This window comes from Bos indicus, chromosome 2, assembly GCF_029378745.1.
Source record: "Bos indicus isolate NIAB-ARS_2022 breed Sahiwal x Tharparkar chromosome 2, NIAB-ARS_B.indTharparkar_mat_pri_1.0, whole genome shotgun sequence".
Lineage (NCBI taxonomy): Eukaryota > Metazoa > Chordata > Mammalia > Artiodactyla > Bovidae > Bos > Bos indicus.
In genome coordinates this window covers 121,409,936-121,437,884 of record NC_091761.1, presented here as the reverse complement: position 1 = coordinate 121,437,884, position 27,949 = coordinate 121,409,936, and the positions used below count along the sequence as shown (strand labels likewise).

General features: G+C 40.8%; 1 protein-coding gene across 2 annotated transcripts in view; it reads left to right on the top strand.

Moving 5' to 3' along the window:
* The window catches only part of KHDRBS1 (KH RNA binding domain containing, signal transduction associated 1), a 33,370-nt gene extending 6,203 nt beyond the window's left edge, over positions 1-27,167 (top strand). The window contains exons 2-11 of one of the 2 annotated variants that reach the window (XM_070774560.1): positions 6,528-6,652; positions 7,818-7,934; positions 9,153-9,299; positions 11,958-12,091; positions 12,883-13,084; positions 13,574-13,641; positions 14,427-14,485; positions 16,735-16,927; positions 19,530-19,589; positions 26,858-27,167. In XM_070774560.1, coding sequence (XP_070630661.1) covers positions 6,528-6,652; positions 7,818-7,934; positions 9,153-9,299; positions 11,958-12,091; positions 12,883-13,084; positions 13,574-13,641; positions 14,427-14,485; positions 16,735-16,832 — 950 coding nt within the window. In that variant the 3' untranslated portion in view covers positions 16,833-16,927; positions 19,530-19,589; positions 26,858-27,167. Of the gene's footprint in view, positions 1-6,527; positions 6,653-7,817; positions 7,935-9,152; positions 9,300-11,957; positions 12,092-12,882; positions 13,085-13,573; positions 13,642-14,426; positions 14,486-16,734; positions 19,018-19,529; positions 19,590-26,857 lie in introns of both variants that reach the window. The other variant, XM_019979309.2, reaches the window with a different exon arrangement.
* Positions 27,168-27,949: the final 782 nt, after the last annotated feature.

Genomic DNA, 27,949 nt, shown 5'->3' with positions numbered 1-27,949 from the left:
CCATGAAATACTACTCAACAGTTAAAAAAAAAAAAAAAGATAAGATCTTGATTCCCTGACCAGGGATTGAACCCCAGCCCTGGTGAAAGCATCAGGGAAAGCACCAAGCCCTAACCACTGGACAGCTAAGGAATTCCCTCAAGAGAATTAGCTGAATGAAAAAGCCAGTCTCAAAAGATTGCATACTGTATAATTCCATTAATTTAACATTCTTAAAAAGACAAAATAATTTGAGTTGGAGAACATCAGTGATTGCCAGTGTGAAGGAGAGAGGAAGGGAAGTGACTGTGCCTATAAAAGGGCAGCATGAGGGAACTTTGTGTTCTGTGGTGTACTGGAGTCGTTCTGTACCAACACTGGTGGTGGTCGAGTGAATCTGATTAAATTGCATAGAGCTAAGCACACACGCGTGCACACACACACATGTACATGCAAAACTGATGACATCCAAATAAAGTCAGTAGATTGTAATTGCATTTTTTGGTTATGATATTGTATTATAGACCTGCAAAATGTTATCATAGAGAATAGTGGGTGAAGGATATAGGGAATCTCTTATTTCTTAAAACTGCATGTAAATCTACAATTATTTTAAGATAAAGTGGTTTGTTTGTTTTGTTTTTAAAAGGAAAAAAAAGCCCTAAACTGTAAGTTGTACCCTAAGAAAGAGATTTGGGAGACCATGGTCAATAGGCCATGATAGAGTTTGCCATTATCTTGAAATATGGGAATTGAACCCCTCTTAGAGGGCTCTTAACTCAGGCTTTGAAGCTTTTTTTTTTTTTTTTTTTTTTTGAGCCAATACCCACCCTTAGTTAACATTGTATGTGAAATACCGTGTCTGTTTTTCTGGGGAGTTAGTCTGTAAGGGCTCATGACCCTAAATAAAATTAAAAATGTGTAGCTTTGTGTTCTTACTTTACAGAATAATTAATTTGAAAAATGAAAAGAATGGAGTGGCTTTATACAAAGTTAATAAACTTATTGGACTTGTGAATCCATAAGGATTTACCAACAGACAAGATACAGGGCAGAGAACTATAAACTTGGGAATGGTAAAGTTATATGAATTGTTAAGGGAAGTTGAGAGTGTTAATGGAATATTTCTTTAATTTGATATATGTTTATAGATGCCTGTTGTCTATTAGGCACTGTATTATAAATGGCAGTGATGAAGGGGTCCAGAAATGGTTGATAGCAGGGGCAGGAGTGCTGTTGTTAGATGTTTGAAGTGAATACATTGATATTCTGGAGAAGGGCGTGACACCTGACCTTTTGGAGCAGATACCTGTGAATCTTGCCCTTCTAGAAACACTATCTCTGGATGCCTTAGTCAGAAAATCATGACTGTCTTGCTCCTTATGTAGCATTTATTAAATGTTCAGTTAATGGATTGTACATGATAGTCATTTTTAGTTAAGCCAGGCCAGTTAATAAAATCTGTATATAATTTTTTCTAACTTCTCTAGTATTAATATTTTTCTGTTCATGAAATCTTTTTTCTGTTTAAAAAAAAAAAATCTTCCTTTTTAAAAGTAAGAAGCAAGACTGAGGTTTAACAACTTGCCCCAAGATCACACAGCAAGCATGTAGCAGAGTTGGGACTCACACCCAGTTCTGTTTAGCTTCAAAACTCAGGTTTTCCTCTCAGACATACATTTAAGAAGCAGTTCTCATCCTTTGGCACTTACAATACGGTTGTGATAAGGCCTACCAAAAAAGGAAAGGTTAAGTTATAGTAGAAGAAATGCCACAACACTGATTGAATTTGCTAACTGACATACAGAATAACCTGGGTTTAAATACCTCCTCTGTCATTAATTTTGTGATGTTGGACAGGATTTCTGCACCTGTTAAGTGAGGATAATCCTCATTATAAAGACAAAGGGAAACCCAAAAGGGTAAGATAATGATTATTGTCAGCATCTGACTCTGAACCAAACAGGTCACCTCTCTGTGTTGTTTACAGGATACTTTTTCTTTCTTTGACTCTTGGGACATCCAAGGTCTCCAGAGACCCAAGAAAAGATCTTTTAAAGGAGTCAATTTCACAAAGATTGTCTAGAAGTACTTTTGCCTGCGGGTAAGGCATTTCTAGGAAGCTTCACCTTATTATTTTTTTTTTTTCCTTCCCTTTACAGCCTGCTTGTTAGCTCTCCACAAGAAGTGAGGCTAAGGAGAGAAATTGAAAAAGAAAAAGATCAGGCAGCTGAACATCTGAGGTGTCGATAGAGCCCTTTTGTTGCATTTAGGTGGATGACAGTGTCTGGGGGTATAAGCTGAATTTCCCAAAACTTTACAAAAGTAGCTCTTTTTTCACTTAAAGTGTGCCCCTCTCTGCCTATTGAGAGGCAATAATAAAAGCATGAGGTTTGAAGTTAGAGAAAGCCTGGGTTTTAATCCTTATTTGGGTACTACTTCAACAGCTTTCTGACTTAGAGATTTAACTTCTCTGAGTTTGTTTCTTCAGTTGTAAAATAGGGATAGTACCAGCTGTCTCACCCAGTAATGTTTGAGTATAAATGGGGTCATATTTGTATAGAATTTGATGTATTGTAGGCACTGAATAGGCAGAAGGCAATGGCACCCCACTCCAGTACTCCTGCCTGGAAAATCCCATGGACGGAGGAGCCTGGAAGGCTGCGGTCCAAGGGATCGATGAGGGTCGGACATGACTGAGTGACTTCACTTTCACTTTTCACTTTCACGCATTGGATGAAGGAAATGGCAACCCACTCCAGTGTTCTTGCCTGGAGAATCCCAGGGACAAGGGAGCCTGGTGGGCTGCCATCTATGGGGTCGCACGGAGTTGGACACAACTGAAGTGACTTAGCAGCAGCAGCAGGCACTGAATAAAGGATTGGTCCTTCCCCTTCCAAAAGTGGAAGATGACTCTCTTTGAAGGCTCAAATTGCTTCTTTTGCTTTCTAGGCTAACCCTGTGATTGATTTATCATTTCAGTCCTGTTTTATTTAAATCATTGTTCTCTGAATTCTCTAAAAAATGCTTTAATATTATTTTTTAAATTGTAAGGTAAGTGGACAAGGGGATCCTAATTAAATCTACCTCATTCAAAACATAGCAGAAGGATCTGTGTTTTAAATTTTGCTTATTTATTATTTGTTTGTGCCAGGTCTTAGTTGGGGTGTGTGGGATCTAGTTGCCTGACCAGGGATCAAACCCCAGGCCCCCTGCATTGGGAGCAGAGAGTCTTATTTAAACACTGGACCACCGGGGAAGTCCCAGATCCATGTTTTAGAAAGGCCTTATATTCACAGGGCACATTTCATTGATATTAAACCTTTCTACTAGGTTCAACGTTTGCAGCCCTGCTTCCTATGGGAATACAGATTAACAGATTTCGAGTCTTAGCTTCTTGTTCTGACCAATTAAAGTTTCTGGAAAGTGGTAGAAAGTACAGCTGAAGGGCCTGACTAGATGGCAGCAGTTAGAGCACACAGAGACATGGGTGAGATGACGTATGTAACTTGTGCCACGTTTTTAGAAGCTCCTCAGTGGTGTATTCTGGTTTGAAATGTGGCATCTTTGTTCCTGTAGGACATTTGAAGATTTTAAGTACCCAGTTGACCAGCCCAGAAGCTCTAGAAGAGGTGTGTTCAGAGATGGTAGCTCAAAACCAGTGACTGCAAAGTTAATATTAGCAGTAAATGGGAAGGAGTGGAGGTCAGGATACACAGGCAGTGAAACAGTGAACAAATAGGGTGTTGAATGAAGCATTTAGTCTGTTGATTGTAAGGTTAAATTTGCTTTCTACTCCAAGCAATGAAAAATAGGAGTGCAAAGAGCATGGTCATTTACGGTTCTTTTAAGTGTATAACATCTCAGTTTAGGCTTTTTAATAAACAGAGAAGCCTTCAGTTTGGAATTCTGAACTCTGTGAGTCTCAGTAACTTTCCTACATCATAGCTAGATTTATTCTAAACAGTTATTTTTTAAAGTTTGTTAAAGGTTTAGATTTGCAGAATGTGTTTAAAGTATTATATCTTTATATACTAAGGTATATAAAGGTCCGCCACCCTCCTCTGTCCATGGAATTCTCTAGGCAAGAATACTGAAGTGGATTGCCATTTCCTTCTCCAAAGGATCTTCCCGACTCAGGGATCGAACCTGGGTTTCCCACATTTGAGGCGGATTCTTTACCATCTGAGCCACAGGGGAAGCCCGTATATTGAACTAGTGGTTTTTGAAGTGTGAACCTTAGGGCAGCAATATCAGAATGACCTGGTCATGGTTTTAAATGCAGATTCCTAACACAATCCTAAATGCATTCCCAGACTGGGATTGGGTCCCAGCAGTCTAGTTGAACTAGCCATCAAGATGATTCTGCTGCATATTGAAGCTTGAGAACCCTTATCTTTAAATTACAGAAGATAGGGACTTCTCTGTTGGTCCAGTGGTTAAGACTCCATGTTGCCAGTGCAGAGAGCACAGATTTGACCCCTGCTTGGGGATCTAAGATCCCACATGCCCCTTGGCATGGCCAAAAAGTTTTTTTAAAATCTGGAAGATAGAAACACTGGAAATGTTGTATAAGGAGAACATTGTGTTAGTTAAAGTGTTCCACTGATTTTAGGGCGTATAAAATTTTTTTTTATTCTCAGTGGACCATAGTATAATATTTTAATTGCTGATATTCATTGCCTCCATACTCTGCCCCCATCTCTGTTAGTACTCCTTTTGTAGCTGTTAACTATTCTTCATCGCCAGCTTCGTATACTGGTACTTCTTGTATATAGACATAGTGGAGATTGGGACCATGTCTGACTGATTGTGTGGTTTCTCCTATACTTTAGAGGGCCAAGTGCCTGGCCCTTAGTAAGTTTTCCATGGTGCTTAGTGATCATACCTATACCTGTCCCTTCATGTGCCTCACCATAGGAAGCACTCAAACACTTGGAATCACTAAATGAATGAATGAATGAATGGAGTTCCCTAATGATAGGAATCTTTTGGGATACTAAGGTTCTAGCTGATAAAACTGTCTTAACCTGTGAATTGAAATTACCTTGGTGCATTTTTTCCTTTAGGACACTGAGTGAATTTGGGCTAGAGAGTGTTAAGTAGATATTAAAACACTTCCTAAGAAATGTGCTTTTAGAACTTCCCTGGTGGTCCAGTGGTGAAGACTCCGGACTTCTGCAGGGGGCAGAACTAAGATCCTGCATGGCCAAAAGGAAAAGCAGAAAGAAAGAAATGGGCTTTAATTAGCATATTTGCATATTTTACTTTATTTATTTGGCTGTGCCAGGTCTTAGTTGGGGCATACAGCATCTTTTTAATTGCTGTATGCAGGATCTAGTCCCCTGACCAGGGATCACATTCAGGCCCCGCTACATTGGGAGAGAGGCGTCCCAGCCACTGGAACACGAAGGAATTCCCTGCATGTTACTTTATTCTGTCTTTATAGCAACCTCTTGAAGTAGATAATACGTCCATTTTACAAATGAGGACATCAAAGTTCAGAACAGTTAAACTTTTCAGAGTTCACACAACGAGTGAGTGGCAGAGTAAAACCGAGGTCTTTGAAACTTTTAAGGACTACTCCTATCCAAAGCACTACTGTTAGAAAATTTTAATAGGACTCTCAGTTGTGTAGTTAAATTAACTTTGTCTCTTCATTAAGATACAACTTTGGGGACTTCCTTGGTGGTCTAGTGGTTAAGAATCCACCTGCCAATGCAGGGGACATGGGTTTGATCCCTCTAGGAAAATTCCACTTGCCTCAGGGCAACTAAGCCGGTGCACCACAACTACTGAGCCCGCTCGCCTTGGGGTTGTGCTCCACAGCAAGAGAAGCCACCACAGGGAGAAGCAGAAGCACTGCGACTGGAGAGTAGCCCCCGCTCACCACAGCTGGAGAAAGCCCAAGTGCAGCAGCAAAGATCCAGTGCAGCCAAAATGAATAAATAGAATAATAATAATAAAGATATGGCTTTGGACTTTTTCTTGATGGAGGTTTTAATTTTTTTCAGTTTAATTATCCCTCTTTGCTCATCTCACTCCTGTCTAAAGAACATTGGAATGTCTCTGTAGAGGTTTCAGCTGAAAGTAAAGAACAAACTGCCCTTACTAGAGGGAGGCTTTGAGACTTCCCTCAAAGTAGTAGTCCAGTGGGTAAGACTCCAGACTTCCAATGCAGGGGATGTGGGTTCAATCCCTGGTCAGGGAACTAAGATCCCACATGTGGCGAAGCAACTAAGCCTGCAAGCCAAAACTAGAGAGTCATGTGCAGCGAAGGATCCCACACGACTCAGAGATCATCCCACATGCCACAACTGAGAGCCAGCATAGCCAAGTAAATAAAAAGAGGCAGGCTTTCGGTTTCCTAGTCAACTTCATCTAGCTTTGGTGCTGTCTCTATTTGAAATTAAGGCACTATTCATCTGAACTGTTCATTAATATTTGGTCTCATTACACTATTCCCTCTTACTGCTTTAAGTAGACTTAGAATTTTGCCTTTATTTAAAAGAACAAAGCTAAATTAAATTTCTGTTTGTCCTATTCAGAAATTGAGAAGATTCAGAAAGGGGATTCAAAAAAGGACGATGAGGAGAATTACTTGGATTTATTTTCTCACAAGAACATGAAGCTGAAGGAGAGGGTTCTGATACCTGTCAAGCAGTATCCCAAGGTAAGGGAAAGAGTGCCTCATTTCTTTGAGTTGTCTTCGTAGTATGAGAGTATGTAGTATGTGGTGTGTCTTGTAGCACCGGCTGTAACAAAAGATTTACAGAGATTGTTGGCTTGGTGAAGGTTCTGTCCCATGCTTGTAGTGACCGTATCCAGCAGGCGAGACACACAGGCCTACAACCAAGAGCATAGCTACAGCCAGGAAGGAAATGCGACCATCTTTTTATTATCAAAAAAGGAATTTCCTTCTCAAGTGTTTGTTTAGCTTCAAGTTTAAAGGAAAAAAATTGAACCCTAATTGTTCTTTGTCAAAAGATTGAGCTGAAGTTTAAATAAAGGAAATACAACACAAATCCTTGTGACACAAAAATAAGTTAATTTTATTTCTTACTCAAAGTTTTTTTGCTCTTGTTTGTTTTTGGTTTGGGCTATACTGCTTGTAGTATCTTAGTTCCCTGACCAGGAATGGAACCTGTGACCCTTGCAGTGGAAGCACACAGTTTTAACCAGTGAACCTCAAGGGAATTCCCAAAGTTTCACTTTTAAATAAATGGTTTCTACTCCTCCTCCTTTTTTTTTTTAAAACAACTAGTTTTAATCAGTCAGACCAGTACTACCAAAGGGTACCATATGTCTGTTCTGTTCTAAAGTAACTGCCTTAAAAATGTTTATGTATGTTAAATTACAAAGAGTTGTGGTGTGATAATTTGGAAAGAGCACCACACTACATCAGGAAATTCAAGTTCTAGACTTGCCACTTTGCAGTTTTGTGCCATGCTATGCTCAGTTGCTCAGTCATGTCCAACTCATTGTGACCCCAGTGACTGTAGCCTGCCAGGCTCCTCTGTCCCTGGGATTTTCCAGGCAAGAATACAGGAACAGGTTGCCGTTTCCTCCTCCAGGGGGTCTTCGCAACCTAGAGATCGAACCCGCATCTCCTGCATTGGCAGATGGATTCTTTACCACTGAGCCACCCAGGAAGCCTCTTTCCAGTTGTATAACCTTTGGCTAATCAATTTTATCAGTACCACTTCAGTATATCCTTTAGTAAAATGGGAGTGGTTAGTACTCTACTTCCTTTACAGGATTATTGAAGATAAATAATACATGTAGAAATATTTTATAGGAACATACACATTTAGAAATCTGTCTTTATTTTCTATCAGTTCAATTTTGTGGGAAAGATCCTTGGACCACAAGGAAATACAATCAAAAGACTGCAAGAAGAGACTGGTGCAAAGATTTCTGTGTTGGGAAAGGGCTCAATGAGAGACAAAGCCAAGGTAAGCTCACATTAATGAGACAAGAAGACACCCTAATGCCTTCCAGTAGCCTAGAGTCCAGTATGGATACCTTATGGAAGCTAGTTCTTACATGTGTACTGAAAATGATTCCCTTAAATTCGCATTGGATGTGAGAGATTATAGACCAGTTAATTTACTTTGGCAACCCCAGAAGAACCTTGGTATGCCCCGGTAATTGTTTTTTTTTCTGACTTCACTGTGTAGTAATAGAAATAGCAGTAGCAGCTTTGGCCTTAGTAAGCTTATCTAGGAAAACTTGGAAGGGGAAGCTGAATGTACTGAAACTTACCCAGACTAAAGACACTAAAATGTGAACAGCATTCTGTTTCCAGTTAGTGTGGAAAGTGTGAGCAGTAGTGTTGTGAGTGCAGGTGAGTTTGAGGATTAGTTGGCTGGTTTGTTTTATAGCCAGCTGGAATGTGAGGCATGCTAAAGGAAGATGTTACAGAAGGAACCATGAGAAATCCTGACAGTAGGATCCAGAGCTTACTTTTCCCCAAGCCATAGCCCCGTATTCTTTATACTCTTAAGTGTGGAGAAACTTCCCACCAAAACAAAATAGTCTTAGCTTTCTAGATTCAGCTTTTTAGATGGGATATAACCTGCTCCAGCCTAAAAACTTACTCTTTCAGGCCTCCTTGTATGCAGCCTAATTGATGAACGTTTTCTCAGACCCTCTTCTTTTTCCTCCAACATTTCTCACTGGATGAATACAGTTAGGGCTGAAGTATAATACTCTGTTTAATGAGGTGTACATGAGATTTTCTTCTCTCTGTTATGACTTTTTTCCTTCTCTATACAAGCATATCCGAAGAGCTGGTGATTAACAGCTCTACCTGGGGTTTATTAAAAGCAAATGCTTGGCAATTAATGAATGAGTGGATGGATGCTTGGCAAACAGCTGTTATCTGAATGGAGACTGGAATTACGTTTGTTTCTTCTGTGCCTTCTAATACGAGCTCCAGTGAACACACCAGCAATTCAGAACAACAGTTAGCTTTTAGCAGCAGACCAATCGTAGGTTTAGCAGACTGTGTAAATTACGATACTCCAGAGTTTCTTTTACTTTTTTCTTATACTTTACTGGGTTTTTTTAGGTGTTGGAGTCATTTCTCACTGTCCCTTTGGCCTAATGGTAAAGGTGTCATTTTCTCCGTAGTCCAAGTGATAATGGTGTTTTTGTGCATTTTTCCACAGGAGGAAGAGTTGCGCAAAGGTGGAGACCCCAAATATGCCCACTTGAATATGGATCTGCATGTCTTCATTGAAGTCTTTGGACCCCCATGTGAAGCTTATGCTCTTATGGCCCATGCTATGGAGGAAGTCAAGAAGTTTCTAGTACCAGTAAGGAAATCCATATCCTGTATCATTTGAGCAAGAGAATACTGGGATCTTGTGCTTATTGCTAAGGCAGGGGTTCTTAACCAGGGTCTCTGCATAACCTGAAATTGCAACTTCTGCAATTTATGTTCATTTTTCTGAGGTAGTCCATTACTTGTACCTACTTCTCAAACCACTGTGCCCCGAGGCCACTCTACCACTCCTGGTCTAATGTGATTTTAGTTGTATGCCAGTATCTTTTGTCAATATCTTGGATCCACAGTGTGTCTTGGCATTCTAACATTTGGTTAAAAAGATTTAACAAGGTCTTCAATAAATTATTTTGGTGCTAGTATGGGACCAGGAGGTTATGATAGGAAAATGGTGAAGGCAGTTGTAACCCCCTGTGCTTAAGGGGTTATAGTGTAGACTCCTGAGAGTCTAGATGATGGTAACAGCATCATCTAGTCTGATGATGTGTTATCTGGCCTCCAGTGTAAATGGGTTAAATTCTGACCTGAGTGCATTCAAGAATCTATCCTGGAGGAGTTTACTCAAGTAGAGTTGATTTGAAGGAGGCATGATGGTTGTAGGCGTAACTGTTGATGACATTAAACAGATTGGTGTATAGCTTCTTTCAGAATGTAGTTAAGGCCTTGGAAGAGTTGGAACAGACCAGGTTACCTGTCTTCCTTATTACCACCTGATCAGAGGTTATTCATTCTTTGAATAAGTAGGAAATGATGACTTTTTGCCTTTTGACAAGACCTGGTAGTTTTCAGAGTTAACATACTGCTTACTGTTCAATATTTAACAACCAAAGAAGACTCTGGAACCTTAGGAAGCATTTAGAGTACTATTCAACTAGAATTGAGTAAGCATCATAGTTTTCATCAACTGAGAAGAGATGATACATAGTTCTTGGTTTTCTTATACATGTAAAATGAGGGAGTTGGAACTGTCAGAGGATATGAGAATGGGCAGAGCAAAAATTTTTAGGCAGTGTGTCTCTGTAATGCTGAGCTCCAAGGATTCCAGCACTGTCTCAAATATCTATTCTGCTCTGCTTCTAAGTATGTCATCATTAGAATGTTCAACTTGAAACAGCATATTTAAAATATCCTAGAAAAAACTCAGAGCTGGTAAATTTTCCCTTGAGGGGCTTCTTTACTCTTTGAGGTGTGTATTGAAGCATCCTGAGCCATCCGTTTTCTGAAGAACTGCAGAGGAATGCCCATCTTCTCTTTATCATTAATCTCAGCATATAAAAGAGCTACATCTTCAAGACTTCCATGTAAGTGAGTCTTCAAAAAAGAAGCCTACCAAGAAGATCTGGGTTTCCTCAGTGTTGCTATGGCAGCTAGAGAAATCTGAGCAAATGGCCCATCATTGGTCACTTGACTCTCTAATGTTTGAGTCTCAAACAGTTGAAATGTGTAAGGTAGGAAGAGGTGAAGAGTCAGGGCGTGGAGGTGGAGGGAGCATCTCTGTGGCGACCAGAATCTTTTAGAAGCTGTATGCACCTGGGATATATAAAAATGCACTAAGTGTTGAGACTGAATGCTCTCATCGGGAAATACGTGAAAAGATTTACAAATGGCATTTGACTCGGTTCCTCCTCCTTGTGAAGAAAACAAATGAGCCTGTTTTTGCATCCATGACCAGAGTCCTCCGTTTTTCCCTTAGAAACTGGTACAGCAGGAAGAGCACTGGACTGGGGGCTTTATCTGAATCATCTTGGACAAGTTATTATATCACTTTTTGAGCCTCAGTTTCCTTGTTCATCCCAAACATTTGTTAAGTATCTAGTAGGTGCTGAATACTATGCTTGGGTCTGAAGTTACAGAAATGGTTCTTGAAGAGCTTATAACCTAGTGAGAAAGACAGACAGACATTTTTAAATGATGTGGTAAGTGCTTAGAGAAGATTACATTGTGCCATGGGAAAAGAGGAGAGAGTGAGGAGTTGGCATCAAGAGAAAGTTTTTCAAAAGAGGTAAGGTAATACTTTTGATTAAATCTTGTAAGAATTAGAGTCCTTCAGGTGGACAGAAAAAGGCAACAATATACTGATTAATTGATACATTAATGATTCAAAGCCTAGATTTTGGAGATAAGTAATTCTGAATTAACATATAGAATCTGCCACTCACTAGCTCTATGTCCTTATATTGGTTGCTTTATGCTTTCTGAATCTGTTTTCCCAAATGGGAAGATCTGCCTACTTCAGGATTATTTTGAAGATTAAACTGAAAACCCTATGTAAGGCTTATTATATGGTACCCAGCTGTGGAGCTTAATTAATGGTAGTGGCTTTTATTATTCTAGGAAAAGGAAACTGTTTGCAAGAATGGATGTGTATGAGTATGCCATGTTCTGAACTGCAAGTTGTTCAGCATGGCTTGAAAGGAGGTTATACATGGATAGAGGATGGAAGTGATCTGGAGAGCTAGGCAGGGACCACATCATGAAGAACTTCATCTGAACAATGAGGGGCCTACCATCAAGATTTTCCTCAAAGAGGTGACAGGTAGCGTGCCATTTGACTTCAGAGAATAATCTGAGATTTCATCTGGGCTTTCAAAGTTGTTCTTCGCATCCAAGGCTCATGTGGGCTAGATGACTTCTCAGCAGAAGGTAGAGATGTTGCACAATACTCCTTCTCATTATCTTTTATCCACAGGATATGATGGATGATATCTGCCAGGAACAATTTTTAGAGCTTTCCTACTTGAATGGAGTACCAGAGCCCTCCCGTGGACGTGGGGTGCCAGTGCGAGGCCGGGGAGCTGCACCGCCTCCTCCACCTGTTCCCAGGTAAAAATAATAGAGACAGCTAGAAATGGGATGTAAATCTGACTGCTAGTACCATTTCTATCTTCCTGCTGCCCTTATCTCCAGCTTAGAAGGGGTCTCCGGATGTGTATGTTGCATCAAGAGTGGAGTTCTAGAGTGTTCCCTGGTGGTCTAGTGGTTAGAATTTGACACGTTCACTGCCGTGACCCAGGTTCAATCCCTAGTCAGGGAAACTGAGATCCTGCAAGTCATGCGGCACAGCAAAAAAAAAAAGAGTGGAATTTTAGATCTTGGTTACTTTGGCCGTAAGCAGGTGCAGCAGTCCTGCTGAAGCTGTTTTTTTTGTTGTTGTTTTTTTTTTTTAATTTTGAACAGTTTTCAGCATTTTTAAATGGTCTCTGACTTTAGAATTTTACTTTTGCTGACTGACCTTTATGGACTATTCAGACTCGCAAGACAGACTCTCCACTAATAATATATTAACAGGTCCACCATGGGCCTAGGGAACCTTCCAGAATGGGTCCTTTACCTACCTACACATCCCTCTGTGTTTTTGTTTTGTTTTGTTTTGGCTGTGCTGCACAACTTGTGGGATCTTAACTCGAGGACCAGGAATTGAACCCTGGCCACAGCAGTGAGAACACAGCCGTAACCACTGGACCCCCCAGGGAAGTCCCCATTCCTCTGTTTTTGATAATAGTCAACTTAAGGCATCATAAAATCTACCTGGCTCCAGAATTTTAAGACAAATCTGAACATGAAAGTAGCCTATTTATTAAAAATATCCATTTAAAATAAACTCTTTTCTGCAGGGGCCGTGGCGTTGGGCCACCTCGGGGGGCTTTAGTGCGTGGTACACCAGTGAGAGGAGCCATTACCAGAGGTGCCACTGTGACTCGAGGAGTGCCACCCCCACCTACTGTGAGGGGTGCTCCAGCACCAAGAGCACGGACAGCAGGCATCCAGAGAATACCTTTGCCTCCACCGCCTGCACCAGAAACATATGAAGAATATGTAAGACGTTTGGACCATGTGCCATTTCTTAATAGCTAACAGATTGTCAAAGGAAGTTGAGTGACAGGGCATTGGCCCTTGATGTAGGTAGCAGGAACTGCCTATAAGGTTTAGAATCTGCCCTCTTCTGTTGCAGTGATTGTTAAACTATGAGAGAAGATTTTTCCATTTTAAGTATAATTTACTGTATACAAATGTAGATGAAACAGGAAATAAGCTGTGCCTTGATATTTAGTGTTTTACTAAGGAGACTCCCCCTACTACTGCTGATAATGCTGATAAACTTCAACTTGAACGTTATTTCCTGCCCAAGCTGAAAGGGTTTTTTTAATTTGATTGATCGTTTTCTAAATGTTTCTTTCTTGACTATTCCACAACAGATGTTAATACTTTGGAGGGAAATTCCATGTTCTGTTCATTCATAAGCCCTCCATATTACCTTACCTACTTTGTGTGATTCTGACTTTTTCTATTTCATTTTGTTTGTAGGGATATGATGATACATATGCAGAACAGAGTTATGAAGGCTACGAAGGCTATTACAGCCAGAGCCAAGGGTGAGTCAGGCAGTGGGAGTGCTGTTTCGTGTCCTTGGGATATAGAGGGAGTTGGAGGAACTAAGAGATTTAGGCAGCACAAATCTAAGGAGCAGATGGCTCACCTTTTCAGGGTGTTGCCTCTGCTTTTGACATCTGTAAGGCACACACTTGGATCTGCAGATTTGGAAAACTGTGTATCTTAAATTATAATGTAGAATCTGGGGTTGGCATATGAAAAATTCCTTAGCTGTGACTATATGGGAACAAAGGGAAAATGCCTTAAAATTGTTTTGATTTGTTACTTTAAACTGTCACAACTACATTAAAGTTGCATAGAAGTTTAAAAGGGTACTAGATTCCCATTACTTAACTCAGGTTCTCTTCTGGTCTTTTTTTAAAAAACATGTTTTTGTGTATGTGTATATATATGTATGTTAACTGTGTTGGGAAAGGCCTCTCATAATTCTGCAGTGGGGACAAGACAGTTCTTTTCATATTTGCTTATTCTCTTCCAGTGAGCCCTGTGAATGTGTGTGTTTACACTGAGCTTTTGGGTTGAGCTTTTTCACTTTAAATTGTAGGCTATTCATTTTTCTTTGCTGTAGTTGTCATAATTTTTAAATGAGTATCTAGTATATACATGTTTTGGAAATATTTTACAGTTTGGAGATGAGGGTAGAATGAACTTTCTTTTGTTTGTTTTGCACCCTCAGTAAAATGACTAAAATATGGAAGCATTTGGGAGAAAGGTAAAACTGAACATGGTTGCTGTATAGCTCTAATACTCTATCTTTGACTTTCAGGGACTCAGAATATTATGACTATGGACATGGGGAGGTTCAAGATTCTTATGAAGCATATGGTATGTCTTTATTTCTGTGGTGGGACAAAATGTGCAAGTAAGTGCCCAGAAGAATGCTGGTGACGGGATTATTGGGGGTCAGGCAGTCATGTACCTAAGGAGAAACCTCATAAAAAGATCAACATGTTGATAGATGTGACACTAGAAATCCTGCTCTTATTTAAATCGGGTGGTGTGTAGTAGAAAGAAAGACTATTGAAATGAGTTAGGTGTACTCTTGGGTGGCTAAGCGGATGTCCTAAACTCGGGCTAAGGTCCAGGTTGGCTGGTTGGAGCAGCAGGCTTTTCGGCTGACGCTGGGAGATGGCTAGACCTAGGTTATGTTGCTGAGCCTTTGCTGCAAGATACCTAGGCCACACTGATGGATAATAAGAATGGAATCATATCCAACTTTTCTGACCCATCTCATTTTTAAAAACAATTTTGGATCTCATTGTAAAGAATCTCAGTGTAGAGGAAATGCTAGCTGAAAGAGACCCAATGACAAGAGCAGTTTGAGGGCAAGAAAGGTGCCTGTTAGATTAGAAACTGGGGACTGGAGCCAGTTCAAGACAGTTCAGCTTCCTTACTGTCTTGGAGACATCTCAACTTAGTCCTTAATCCCAAGAGAGCTGTAGATGCTGGAATGGCAGCAGGACCAAACTGCCTTTCCTGAGGCCTGGTTGAAAACACATTGCTCAGGAGGTATCCTCAAGAGCCAGTTATGGACCTGTGATAATGGGCCCCAGAGGGAGTGCCATGTGGCAGTAGATGTAGAGAGAGCAGCCTTTTAAATACGAGATGTTTCTGGCATACCTGTGGGAAGTCCAGAGACCTTGGCAAGGGACTCAGCAGTTGACAATTTAAGATAGTAGTTGACAATCTCCCTTACACCTAACTGAAAGAGGAAAGAGCTTCTTAGAGCTCCCACAGACAGACTCCTCACCTCCTCAGCATAGTATTTAGCAGCCAGTCAGTTGTCCAGGGGAACAGTTTTTACCAGCTCTAGCTAAATGGTCCTGGACAGTTGCCATCTGTAACACTGCATTGGTCTGCTCATATGCCACTGTTTAGAAGGGTGATATGATTGCCCCAGGGTGTTTCCCATCATCGGTGAGCAGTAAAATGGGACCTCTGTAAGTGTTCACTAAATTACCTTTCTGTTTTGCTAGAAAAAAGACTGCACTGCAACAGGCAGGCTGCTCCTTGTGCTTCTGGTATGATGCTGCCATGGTTAATCTGTTCTGATTTCTGCCTTTATAAACAGAGCTAGAAAAATATACTATCTGATTGGTACAGTAAGAAGTCACTTAGAAAGTGATGGACATGTCTGTTGTACTAGAGGTATAAACAGGCTTAGATAGCAACTTTACATCCATGTAGGGGTTTTAGACCTAGAATGATGGAAGTAGATGTTTGTGAATGCAAGCAGCTAGAGAAATAGCAGGCCTGGGTAAAGTCTGGGGGTGAGCGGAAAGAATAAACTTATAAACGACTCATGTTCATGAGAGATCAACTCTAAAAGTACATGATTGTTTTTGCTATAGGCTTTTCCCCGTCACAAAGGAAAACCATTTGAGGATAGCAGTCATGTCATGTTGTTTAGCGTCTCTGGACTATTGGCACAAAAATGAGATAATAAATTCTCCTAATGAGTGCTATAGATACATTTGATTGTATTTCCCACGGCCAGAGCAGTGGGCCAGCTCTGCTGGTGGAGGGTTCTTGAAATGTGATCCTTGCTTGCTCTTCCCAGGGAGCCAGAGGATACTTCTCCACAGGCAAATCTGACTTGCTGTTGCATGGAGAGGGAGCTGCCTCTGTTGCTTTCAATCTGAAAGACTTCCAGAAGTTGTCACCTTACTAGAGGCTCTCTCCTGAACTGCTTTGGAAATAGGAAAGAGCATTGCAGCCCCAGTGAGATTGATTCCTCACTGTCCGAAGCAAGGTGTTGGGTTTATCCAGGTTTGGGGGCTGGAATATAGATCATGCGTGTTGCCTATGGACAGCTTCTTTCCTGGACATCACCGCAAGTCCTTTCTGAACTGTTCCTTCTGGCCATCCACTCAGAACTGCCCTATACCTGGGAAGTTGCCTGAGCTGCTTGGCAGGGAGGGCCAAGCAGAGTAAAAAAGTAAACCACAGAGGAGGTGGCAAGACATTGGAAGCAAAGCAGCATGTTTGGTGATCTTTACCAGGTGACGTACACCTGCCCATTCCAAAATGCCATTGGCACATGGTTTATAAACTGTTCTTGCTTTTCCCCACAGGCCAGGATGACTGGAATGGGACCAGGCCGTCGCTGAAGGCCCCTCCAGCTAGGCCGGTGAAAGGAGCATACAGAGAGCACCCATATGGACGTTATTAAAAACAAACATGAGGGGAAAATATCAGTTATGAGCAAAGTTGTTACTGATTTCTTGTATCTCCCAGGATTCCTGTTGCTTTACCCACAACAGACAAGTAATTGTCTAAGTGTTTTTCTTCGTGGTCCCCTTCTTCTCCCCACCTTACTCCATTCTTAACTCTGCATTCTGGCTTCTGTATGTAGTATTTTAAAATGAGTTAAAATAGATTTAGGAATATCGAATTAATTTTTTAAGTGTGTAGATGCTTTTTTCTTTGTTGTTTAAATATAAACAGAAATGTACCTTTTATAATAAAAAAGAAGTTGAGTAAAAAAAAAAAACACAAACCTGTTAGTTTCAAAAGTGACATTGCTTGCTTAAAGGTTCTGAAGTTAAGGCTTGTTAACTTTCTCTTAGTTTTGATTTGAGGCATCCCGTAAAGTTGTAGTTGCAGAATCCCAAACTAGGCTACATTTCAAAATTCAGGGCTGTTTAAGATTTAAAATCACAAATGTTAACGGCAGTAGGTGCCACCATGTAAAAGTGAGCTCAGATGTCTCTAAAAATGTTTCCTTTATATAAAAAAACACATGGCGGTTGAATCTTAAGGTTAAATTTTAATATGAAAGATCCTAATGAATTAAATAGTTGATGCAATTTTTAACGTTAATTGATTTAAAAACAAAACAAAATTAGGTTCGTAAAACTGAATTTTTCATTACGTGGGTTTTGAAATCTAGCCCCAGACATACAGTGTTGAGAGATACTTAGCGGGAAGTAAGTTTCTAAAGAGGTTGATTTGGGGAGAGGGGCTGGCCACTTGAATTTGATGGAGAGCTTTTTAATCATGAACAACCTTTCAGTAATAGTTCTAATAATTAACATTTCAGTATTTCAAAAGACAAAGTATTTTGTCCATCTGAGATCTACACTCCATGAAAAACTCACTTGGACACTGGGGCCAAAAGCTGATGATATCCTTAAGTTGACGGTTATCAATATTGAGCTGTTCCCAAGGAAGTTAGTCAAGTATGTCTCAACACTAGCATGATATAAAAAGGGACACTGCAGCTGAATGAAAAAGGAATCAAAATCCACTTTGTACATAAGTTAAAGTCCTAATTGGATTTGTACCGTCCTCCCATTTTGTTCTTGGAAGATTAAATGCTACATGTGTAAGTCTGCCTAAATAGGTAGCTTAAACTTATGTCAAAATGTCTGCAGCAGTTTGTCAATAAAGTTTAGTCCTTTTTTAATCAAAGTAAATGTGATGAATTGTCATTTTTTTGGGTGGACAATAAAATAGTTTTCTCTTTCAAATAAACTTAAATTAACTCTAAAGTTAATGGGCTTGTTAAAAGTTGGAGACATTCTTAAAAGTGGTTGGGGGGGATTTTATTTTAAGTTTACCAAAAAAAAAAAGTTTATGAGTTGTTAAGTTTTAGTTTAAAAATAACCAAAGCTTTTTCACCCCCTGGAAGTTGTTAAAAGAAGTTTTATCCAGTCCTTATCACAAGCTCTGATTTCTGGAGAGAAGAATCAAACTAAGCTAAAACTTGGATTGGTTTCCATACCTAGGCCTCAGTATTTAAAGTTCCAGTCACTCTAGTTTGCACCTTTTGTAGAGCCCCTAGGTGGCCCTAAGTGTGACACCAAATCATCTCTGTGAGCTTGGAAAGGGATAGCACTTGTCTGTAGATGATGACAATTCAGCAAACCCTGGGTGCCCTTAAGGGTTTTCCCTTCCAATCCCAGAAATGCTGTTAATCAAAGAACTGGGCTGGGGCAGGATCTGGTGTGAAGCCTGGCTCTGTACCTTCTGAGACCAAGAGAGGAAGTGATGGAATTGGTTGACCCTGTTTCTACTCCTTCACATTAATTATTAGGATTCTCATGCCTTCCCTAAGGGAGCACTCTAAACTGCTCGGGGGTGAAAAATCCTCTTGTATGAAGTGCCAAGCTGCCTGCAGCAGTGCATGATGGACATTTTTTTTTCTTTTTAAAACACACCAACAAAAAAAATGTATTTGTAGATTGTGATAAAGTGTAAATAACTGAATTTTCAACCATGGTTTGAAGTCAGCTTTCAGGGCATTATGTCTTGTTTTGATGAAAAGAGATCACTCTATACCCCCCTTTTTAAAGGAAAATTATCGCAAGAGAATCAGGATGTGTAAAGCTAACATGCATCGCAAAAAACCAAAGGTAACCTAAATGTCTGATTTTAATAGCACATATTTCTCTTTTACATAAACTGTGACAGCAACTTGCATAAACAATTCTTTAGCTGTTAATTTTAATGTTAAAACTTTGCAAAACTTGTTTAATAAAAATAGCTGTAAAAAGAAGAACCATATGCTGCCGCATAAATTAGCCATAACTCTTAATAATCCTGCCCATCACAAGTGAACTGTAATGTAACCTGGGCACAAAGTCTGACATCTTAAATGACACATTGTAAAATTTCAATGACTGTAGTTTAGATCTGCTGCTCCCCAAAGTAAAGCTTTCTGCTCAGCTATTTTAAAATGTACAAGGATTATCCCCTATTAGGTCCCCGTATTGATATTCACAATGAAATGTTACTTAAAATTTCTTTAAAGTTGCATGTTTCTCTCCTGTAATGTGTAAACTGCATGCAGGATCTCTATCTTTTATTTTGTATGTCTTTAAAACTTCCTCTTCAAAATACTGATCTCTTACTTCTCCATTTTCAGGTGGTTGAAAAGTCCTGAGGCATTTCCTGGAATAGAATGGGTAGTGAAGACCCTTGTCAGGTATGTTAAGGTGGTTTTCTGTTAAGGATATTGGACTTTTATCCTAACTGTAAAATGGTTGTGCCAGGTGGTTTATGCATATTATAGTACATTTCAGTACCTAATATATATACAGTGATAGGAAACATATTACTTCCCAAAGCTACTTATTTCATTTAAGATAGCTCCACATATTAGAAGTTTTCTTTCATTTTGAATGAGTCGTTCTAGTGACTTAAACTGATTCTGCTTTAGACCACTGCAGGAATATCCTATCATGTATTTGAAGATCATTTATGTTTCTTTCCCAGCTTTAAAAGTTACTTGTTAGACTTGTTAGATCTGATTTTCAAGAAAAGCTAGAAATTTGGATTTTATATACTGCCAGTTGTTTACCGTCTGCTTAGATCTGTGTCAACCTTGTAAAACATCTGTGCAACCCAAATGCTGCCATCACTTGCCAGTTTGCAGCTTCTGCAGATAGGTTAGCTCCTATTAATACAAATTAAAAGACATGTTAGGATTATTGAGATATAATTCATATACCATACTATTCACTTGCTCAGTGTACAGTTCAGTGGTTTTCATTATATACAAAGTTCTACAGTCATCACCACAATCAATTTTAGAAAGTTTTTATCACCTCAAAAAGAAATACCATGTCCTTTAAGCCATTTCCCACAGTCCTCTTATCCTTTCTAGGTCTAAGCAGCCATTAATTACTTTCTGTCTCTATCAACTTGCTTATTCTGGACACTTCATAAAGTGGAATTATACAATATATAATCTTTTATGACTGGCTTCTTCCACTTGAGAATGTTTTCAAGCCATATCCATGTTGCATCATGTTGTCAATACTTCCCCTTTTTTGTCAAACACTTTTATTATTTGCATGTACTACATTTTATTTACTGCTTTGGCCAATATGAATAATGCTGTGAACATTCATGTACAGAGTTTGTGTGGACATATGTTTTTTGTGGGGTTTTTGGACATGTTTTTAATTTGGGGGATATATATCTTAGGAGAGGAATTGGTAGGTCATGTGGTAACTCTGTGTTTAATTTCAAAGGTCTGCCAAATTTTTTACACAGAAACTAAACCATTCCTACCAGCAATGAGGTTTCTAATTTCTCCACATCCTTACCAACGCTTACTATTTTTTTTTTTTTGTTTATTATAGCTATCCTATACTATGTGATGTGAATTGGTATCTCATTGTGGTTTTGATTTGCATTTCTCTAATGACCAGTGTTGAGCATCTTTTCATGTACTTACCACCATTTGTCTTATCATCTTTAGAGAAATGTTTAACTCTTTTGTCAATTTTTAAATTGGACTATTTGTCTTTTTATTATTGAATTGTAATTTCTTTATATATTTTGATGCTGGACCCTTATCAGATATATGATTTGCAAGTATTTTCTCCCATTCTATGAACTGTCTTTTTATTTTCTTTGAAACATGCAACAGTTTTTCATTTGATGAAGTTCAGTTTGTCTGTTGTTTTCTTTTGCTGCTTATGCTTTTTGTTGTCATAGGTAAGAAGCCATTGTCTCTTTAAAGGACCTAAAGATTTATATCTTTTTCCTTCCAAGAGTGTTATAGTTTTAATTCTGACATTTAGATCTTTGATCTATTTTGCTTTAATTTTTGTATATGAAGGGGGAATTTCATTTTCTTTTGCATGTGGATATCCAGTTGTCTCAGTACTATTTATTGAAAAGACTTTTCCTTCCCCTTTAAAGACCGTGGCATCCTTGTTGAAAATCAGTTGACCATAGAGGTATAAATCTATCCCCTTTGAAGTTGGTATTACTTAAACTGATTAATACAATTTGGGGCATACAGCAGCTACTCAATAGCTGATTAGACTATTTTGGCATCATTAAGAGCTCGTCACTGGTGGGTCTGGCATTTGATCTCAGGTATGGATGACTCCAAGTCATGCCTGTAACACTGCAGGCTGCTAACGTGGAAACGAGGCTGTTGTAGCTACCATGCCTGGCTGTATGTACTTCTCCAGAGGCTCAGAGGTTGAGCCCCTACATGCCCTTCCCCCACCATCAACCTCCTTTGCTCCTCTCCCCATCTCCTTCCAGGGTTTCCAGGGTACTCATCAGTGACACTTGCTGCTAAAGAAACTCTCTCACCCTTCCTTATCTAGGGATATGGCAGCATTCAAATAGCCTTAGGGTTTGTCCATCTTGCTCTCTCTCCCACCACTTGCCACCTCCTGTCTCAGACTAAAAATGTAGGTGGAGATGGGTTAGCAACCACTAGGGCTTTCTGGCCACCAAGAGTGAAACAGACTCGGACCGTGTTTTATTTCAGGAACAGCAACCTGAGAGTTAGGGCCTGTAAGGCTTCTTGCCTGCATGTACAGAATGCTCCTGAACCAAGTGAACTAGGAGGATAAGGGTGGTGCTGGTGGGTATTTTGCTCAGTTGTTTGAACCTTAAGTAATCCCTTCCTGACCTCAAACCCTGAAGCTGTATGTCACCCAAAGATCATTTGAGTTAGAATACATCAGGCAGCACGCGGACTCCCTCTTGATATGTTCTCGTGCTTTGCATGAGTCTGTACAGGCGACTGTTTGCCAGCAGAGTTACTATTAACTTTAATATACATTTTAACTTATTTTATTACTTGTTTATTCCCATTATTGACCTTGACCCCATTTTTAAAAATCATTTATTTATTTATGGCTAAGCTGGGTCTTTTGTTGCTGCACATGGGCTTTCTCTAGTTGCAGCGAGCGGGGGCTACTCTAGTTGCAGTGCATGGGCTTCTCCTTGCAGTGACTTCTCTGGTTGTGGAGCACAGGCTTTAGCACACAAGCTTTGGTGGTTGTGTGTGGGCTCAGTAGTTGCGGTTCACGGGCTCTGGAGCACAGGCTCAGTCGTTGTGGTGTACGGGCTTAGTTGCCCTGTGGCGTGTGGGATCTTCCTTGACCAGGGATCGAGCCCATGTTCCCTGCATTGGCAGGCGGATTCTTATCTGCTGCATCACCACGGATAGCTCCATTGCCCCCCCCCCCGCCTTTTTTTTAGAGAAAGTGACATAGAGGAAATAGGCAGCTTTGCCAAGCTAAGAGAGAAAAAAAGTTAATTTGACTATCTACTGTATGTTTTTGTAAATGAGGCAGCTGTTACTAGGGGAGGTGAAGTAATTTACCACAGTTGCATAACAAGTCATGGAGGAGGTGCCCATTAGCATTTTGTACACCAAAACCCATTCTCTATGCCAAAAGCATGCTGCTGCTTTAAGATAAACACCATATTTCATTGACACTGAGGGCATGTGTTATGAGATGCATCATGAAATAGTGCACAGAAAGAAAAAATACTGTCAGTTAAACTGACAAAGTGGTTTGTTTTCATGAGTGTTAAAATGAGTCCTGATTTCAGAAATGATAAAATCGGAGAAAAAAGGTCACTTAGCTACAATTGCATTTTTGTCAATTCTAACATTCTTTACTATATGCCATTCGCTATCTTCTCCACCTGTGAAGTAACTATTTTATCCCATTTTTACACAGTTTAACACACATTTTTACGTAATGGTAACTAGCTTTGGAACCTTTGGTGGGTTATCCTCTCCAAGGCTCAGTTTTTGTTTCATTTTTAATATTTATTTATTTGACTGTGCTGGGTCTTGGTTGCAGCATGCGGGCTCTTCGATCTGTGTTGCGGTATACAGATCTTTAGTTGGCAGCATGCAAGATCTAGTTCCCTGACTAGGGATCGAACCCAGGCTATCTGCATTGGGAGCACAGAGACATAGTCAGTGGACCACCAGGGACGTCCCAAGTCTCGGTTTCATCATCTGTAAAATGGGAGGATAATATTTATTTTACAGTTATATATTTAAATTTTAATACTTACTTTACATTGTTGTGAAGGTTGGGTGAGTTAATGTGTATAAAACATTCAACAGGACATGTGCTAAGCACCTATATAAACAGAGGCTGGGAGAGTAGGTTAGTGCTGATTTTGAAAAGCTAAATTTTAGTCAAGGAATTTGGACATTGTCCTGAAGTTTAGGGAGGTATTTTAAGGCCTTAACCAGGAAAGTGACTTGAGCACACTTGTGTTTGCCCTCACGCTGGTGAGCTGGGGAAGTAAAGGAAACAGACGGTAAATACCTTCCATATATGCATCACTCCTTTGTGGGAGAGCAAAGGAAGTATTCTCCCCTCCTCATGCCTGGCTTCTGCTCCCTCTTACCTAAAAGCCTTTTTCAGAAAGAACAGCCATCTCTCCTCTCAGATGTTAGGGCTGTTTGAGGCGGGGATGTTAGGCCTTCACCATACGTTGAGGGCATCATGCTATGTACTGTCCTTTTCACCCACCCTGTGAATTAGAGACCAAAACTCTGTGAGTCTCCACTGATGAAAACCACACTCTTAAGGAATTACTAAGCAAGGCTTTGCTTAACCACTTTCAAGTCTTGAATGAATGAAGTCTCTGCCACCATTTCTGAGCTAACTGTCCAGGGAGTATCATACTGCAGCATCTAGGGCAATTCTTACAACCTGTGAAGTGAGTTTTCCTGGGAAACTGACATGCACTTGTTAGGATGACCACAGGGCCCATGAGCTGGAGTTCAGACCCAAGTCTCTCTGTTCCTGGTCTTTCCTCTGTATCTACAGTGGCCACCAAAAGATTCGCTTACACTGGAAGTGGTTCCTAGCTTTGATACACGAGATGGGTGGTACCCCTAGCTTGATTTCCGGATTCCTAAAATTAAAAAAATTAGATCCTTCTTTGCCCTCCCTTTTTCTCTCTGGACCCTCATGTACCTCTTGCTCTTTGGATTGTTATTGCATGTTTAAAGCTAACAGGCATCCAATGAGTATTTAATAGCCTTGAGCAGACAGGCTGCATACAGCTGTGTGAGGCTGCAGCCGTTGGGAGGAAGCCAGTGCACTGCCTTGCTCGCATCCTTTTGTTCCCTGTCTTTACCCTTGTAGGCCCCTTGGGAGCAAAGACCTATGGTGGGCTGCACCCTAGTCCTGTTGTGGCCTGATGGCTCCCAGTGAGGCTGCATTCAAGCAGTAGACCAAACCCATTTGTTTGGTAATGAGGAGCAGATATATTCACTGACCTCTAAAATCAATTTTCTACCCCTCCGGCTATATGTCTTCTCAGTAGCCTGCTATGGCTCTGGGGCTGAGGATGTGTTCTTTTCCAGTGTTCTGCCAACTGTAGCTCTCTTTTTAAAAGGAAGGAACTTTGTATCTGGAAGAGATTTGAATTTCATAACCATGCTGCTGGAGGTTAGCTCCTTGACATTCCTTGACTACAAATCCAGCAGCTTCTCAGCAGTAGGTGCACTTCTCACCCCCAACCTAAGCTGTGCTGGTTGTCTTTAGCTACATCTCAGGAAGGAATGAGCAGGTTGGAATTTTCGTACAGGCACACAAGCTATCACAGTGCTTTTTCCCCACCTAGACCGGGGAGCTTTTTGCTTCAAAGAGGCCTTGTCATTTCCCAGTCAAATTGGGAGAGGTTGTGGGGACTCCTGAAGAAAGACAGCCCACTTGAGGTGTTTCCAGACAGAGTCCAGCGAGGCTGTCAGCCCAGATTAATCACCAAAGTAGAACACGTTGCTGGAAATTTGGGTACTGTTTATGCTCTTAATACTACATTAAGATGCCTGCATTAGCTCTGGAGCCCACATTGGACCACCTCAGGGTAGCCAGTCTCCTCAGCAGGTACGTAAAGCATTTGAGCCAGAAGATGGAGATACAGAGCTAATTCTTCTTGCTGTCTTTGGGCTCCTTCAGCCTTCATGATTCCTACTTATGGCCTCGCTTTAGGTACAAAATGAGTGCTCCCAATATCTCAGCCTCTCTGGGGTTGGAATATAGGAAGCAAACTCTGCATCTGCCTTTGAAAAAGAGAAATACCTGGTGTTCTGATAACGATTCTTCATAAGCTTCTCTCAGAGATCAGTATAAATGACTCCTCTCAATCTTATTTTTTTAACACATTCACTATTATAAACTGGAACACCTACTATGTGCTAGACACTGGAGAGTCAGTGGTAAGTAAGTAACATAAAACTAGTCCCTGACCTCGTGAAGCTTGTAGTGTATCCAGGGACACAGACACTAAACGTGTTAATCTCTTAAATAGCATAAATCATCTATGTTGTGATAGGTGCTATGAAAGAAAAGAATGGGTACTGTGAGGACTTAAATAGGGGCTAACCAACTCTGAGATTTTCCTTGAGGAAATAATGTTTGAGCTGACATCTAGAGTCAGAGTTAACTAGACAGAGAGTTTGGGAGATGATCTAGGGAAAGGACATGAAACACATTCTAGGCAGAGGGTAGGGCTGAGGCAGCTTCAGGGTGAGGTAGAAATCTGGGCCTTATGCTGTGCTCATCACTGAAGACTGTTGAATTCAGAAGTCTGAGGTAAGAAGCACAGTTAGATTTCTCCTTTTTAAACTTCATTTGCTCCTGAGTGGAGAATGGGTTATGGAGACCTACAAGGAAAGAATTGAGGAAGACCTGCGCTAGGGTGACATCAGTGAAAGTGTCAAAAAATGAATGGATTCAAGGACTTTTAAGAGAGAGAATGAACATAATTTGATGATTGATTAGGTGTGGGAGAAGAGGACCCTAAGTTACTGGCTTGAACAAGTAGGGGATGGTAGTACCATTTCTTTTTTTTAAGATGAGGAGCACAGTTACATTCTTTGGCATGAGATTAGGGCCCTGGCCTGTGCCCCAGGCTTAGGGTGTCTCGCCTATCCAATTCTCAGTGGATAACGCTGAGTATCAGGGGCTGGTAAGAACCAGAAAAAGTGGACCCTTGAGCCTAGGATTGAGGTACTACTAATAGCTATGAGAAGATGCCCGTTCGCTTCCAAAGGATTTAAAACTTTTTGTTACAATCTTTATCTTTTTCACATCTCTGAGAGAGTAGAAATTATTTTCTTCTTTATATGGCTAGAGGTTCCAATGCTTGTGTAGTTAATGGCCCCGAAGGTCTAGTTGCGTCTGTCCCAGATCATTCAGCTCAGGCATGGCCAAGGATGGGATGTGTGAGGCTCCATTTTCATTGCTGACTGACAGCAAAAAGAGAGCTCATAGACTGTGGACTTCTTTTTCTACCCATCTGTGTACCTAAAACCTTGTCTAGGATGCAGTAAACTGGGGTTGTGCTGTAGGGTGGGGAGATTGTAAGGGAGGCAGAGTGGTCAGATGGGAGCTTGGGAATCCCCCCAGTATGGCAGCTTCATGCTTCATAATTTTTTTGCCTATGTCTTTGCAGCAATCAGAGGACTCCGGAAACCAGGAGAGCTGTCTACTGTGTCAAGGCTGGCCTGAGGGCATTTGCTGAGCACAGAGAAACCCAGGAGAGGAGATCAACAGTCTGTTCCCACCTACCTCTTGATCTGTCTGATTTACCCACAGAAAGCCAGCTAGAGTCCCCTAAGAGTCTCTAGGCCCAGAATGGAGTCCTTAGGGCAACAGGGGATTGTGATGCTAACAGTTAAACCTGCTCAGGACCTGAAAGATTGAAGGGGACTAACAGTATCCTCAGCATGGCCTCCTAGATGTGAATAAACTGGCAACTCCAATTGTGTCATTCCCAGTTTGCCTGCTTCCCTTTAGTCTCCAGCAGAACTGGCTGGAGCCCCCTACCACCGCCTCCTGTTTCCCATCCTGCCACATGTGTGTTGCTGGTGCCAGCCTTGGGCACTTGCAGAGGTCTCCTAGAGAGTGGCTGGTCACTACCTCTGTAACAGGCTGAGAAAAGCCATGTAAGAAGGTTCATGTACTTTAAAAGGTAGGTTCTTTAGCCTCAGAGCCTGTTGTTCTTCTCTGTTGATTAGTTAAGTCCAAAAATCTCTTGAAGGATAGGGTAGGGCTTTTCCCACTTAACCTCTGGACTATATCCCTTCCCCAGCAAATACCTGGCACTGAGGAGCTCAATAAAGGTTCAGTCAAGTGATGATGAATCCCACTCTGGTGGCTTTCATCAGCTTTGAGAGAGAGCCAAAGGAGGTGTCCTGTCTTAACTCCCACTCTCCTTCCAGCTATATTGGGCTAGCTATTTTTTTTTGTTGTTTTCTCTTAAAGGATGGGAAAGTCAGCCTTTGCTACACTTCTGGTTTCCTGTGCCAGTGCCATAGGCCCGTAGGCTGATTTTACAGAGGGCATCTTGAGAGGTTAAAGTGGAAACATCCCACGGTCCACCAACAGAAGAAGGTGGTGGTGCTCAATCGTGTCCAACTCTTTGCAACCCTATGGACTGGAGCCCACCAGGCTCCTCTGTCCGTGGGATTCTCCAGGCAAGAATACTGGAGTGGGTTGCCATTTCCTACTCCAGGGGATCTTCCCAACCCAGGGATCGAACCCC